This window comes from Diabrotica virgifera, chromosome 9 (assembly GCF_917563875.1).
Source record: "Diabrotica virgifera virgifera chromosome 9, PGI_DIABVI_V3a".
Taxonomy (NCBI): domain Eukaryota; kingdom Metazoa; phylum Arthropoda; class Insecta; order Coleoptera; family Chrysomelidae; genus Diabrotica; species Diabrotica virgifera.
Genome location: NC_065451.1, coordinates 74,084,293 through 74,086,260, shown reverse-complemented (window position 1 = coordinate 74,086,260; position 1,968 = coordinate 74,084,293). Strand labels below are relative to the sequence as shown.

General features: G+C 35.1%; 1 protein-coding gene across 1 annotated transcript; it reads left to right on the top strand.

Annotated features, from left to right (window-relative positions):
• The first annotated feature begins 217 nt into the window (after nt 1-217).
• On the top strand, nt 218-1,540 carry LOC126891007 (uncharacterized). The gene has a single exon (XM_050660185.1). The coding sequence runs from the start codon at nt 218-220 to the stop codon at nt 1,538-1,540; it is 1,323 nt and encodes a 440-aa protein (XP_050516142.1).
• Nucleotides 1,541-1,968: the final 428 nt, after the last annotated feature.

Sequence of the window (1,968 nt, the reverse complement as noted above, 5' to 3'; positions counted from 1 at the left end):
ACAAATGTATAGGCAGGTTAAAGTGGTTGAATCTCATTGTTCGTTTCAAAGAGTTTTGTGGAGATTTGATACCAATGATCCTATTTCTATTTTCCAATTAAATACTTTAACTTTTGGAGTAAAAGCCTCACCATATCTTAGTCTCAGGGTAATAAAACAATTATGTAATGACGAATCTAAAAGTTTTCCTGATGCTATCATCCCAATTTTAAGAGATATGTATGTAGACGATTTTATTAGCAGTTTTCCAAATGTTTCTGAAGCTATAGTTACACACACTCAGTTAGTGAATTTGTTTCAAAAAGGTGGTTTTAAATTAACCAAATGGATGTCGAACTCGAACGATCTACTATCGACAATCCCCGAACCCCTTCAATTGGTCAAAACCAAACAATTTGATAAGTCAGTCTCCAAAGTGTTAGGATTGCAATGGGAAGAAAAATGTGACAATTTTAGTTTTGGGTTAGAAATACCCTCATCGACCCGTTGTACAAAAAGAAACATGCTCTCACTTGTTGCTCGTATGTTTGATCCCTTGGGATTCCTATCTCCTATAACCCTCTTGCTTAAAATTTGGATAAAGAAACTTTGGACTCTAAAGGTAGATTGGGATAGTACCGTACCAAAAGAAATCGAAATAGCATGGGAAAAGTTTCAAAATGAATTTCGTGTCCTATACAAAATACAAATTCCACGCCATATAGCAGTTACACCTAATTCGTCGTTGTCTTTTGTAGGATTTTCAGACGCAAGTGCTGCTGGATACGCAGCCATTGTTTATTCCAGGGTTGTTAATTGTACAGGTCAAGTTAAAGTTACTTTACTGTACTCTCAATCTAAAGTATCTCCAATGTCTAAAATAACTCTTCCTCGATTAGAGCTTTGTGGAGCGCTTCTTCTCTCAAAGCTTCTTTCACATGCTATTGAAACTTATTCTCCTAGACATAATATTGATAAAATTTTTGCCTTAAGTGATTCCATGATTGTATTAAATTGGATAAAGTCCTCAGAGAAAAATCTCAAAATATTTGTTCAAAATAGAGTTGTTACAATTCATAAGATGGTTCCGTCAGAGTATTGGTTTTTTGTTCCTGGAAAGGAAAATGTTGTTGATTGCGCCTCTCGAGGTTTGTTTCCTTCTTCGTTAGTCAACCATTCCACATGGTTTACTGGTCCAAATTGGTTACTGTTGGAGCCAGAATATTGGCCTATTCAGTCTGTCAACGGACAGGAAATTATGATTTGTGATTCTGAATATAGATCACAAACCTTCTTTGGTAATGTCACTCGTGTAATTTCTCCGCTGTATACTCTTATTGAATATTTTTCCAGTTGGTCGAAACTTTTAAATTCCACAGTATACGTATTGAGATTTCTTAGAAAATTGTCTTTAAATAAACGGATATCTCTATTTGATTTAAAAATTGCAGAAATTGAATTAATTCGAGCTGTCCAGCAAAAGCATTTTTCTGAAGAATATAAAGCCCTTTCTCAAAATCTCGTTGTAAAATCTTCCATACGTCGTTTGAAAATGGAATAATTAGAGTAGGTGGACGTTTGTCCAACTCCCAATGTAGTTTTGAACAAAAACATCCGATTTTGTTGCCCAAAGCCGATCCTTTAACCATTTTGTTAATAGATTATTTCCATAAATTGCATTTACATGCTGGAGCGTATTTGTTGCAAAATCTTCTGAGAACAAATTATTGGATACTATCTAGTCGTCAGGCCATCAGAAATAGAATTTGGAGATGTAATCGTTGTTTTCGTCTTAATCCTAAACCTACCTATCCTATGATGGCTGACTTACCCGCCGTAAGAGTCAATCAGGCAAAAGCCTTTTTACACACTGGTGTAGATTATACTGGTGCGTTTTCCATTACTATAGGAAAATATCGTGGCGTAAAAACTCAAAAGGCTTACGTATGTTTGTTTGTTTGTCTAAGTACGAAAGCCATACATCTTGAA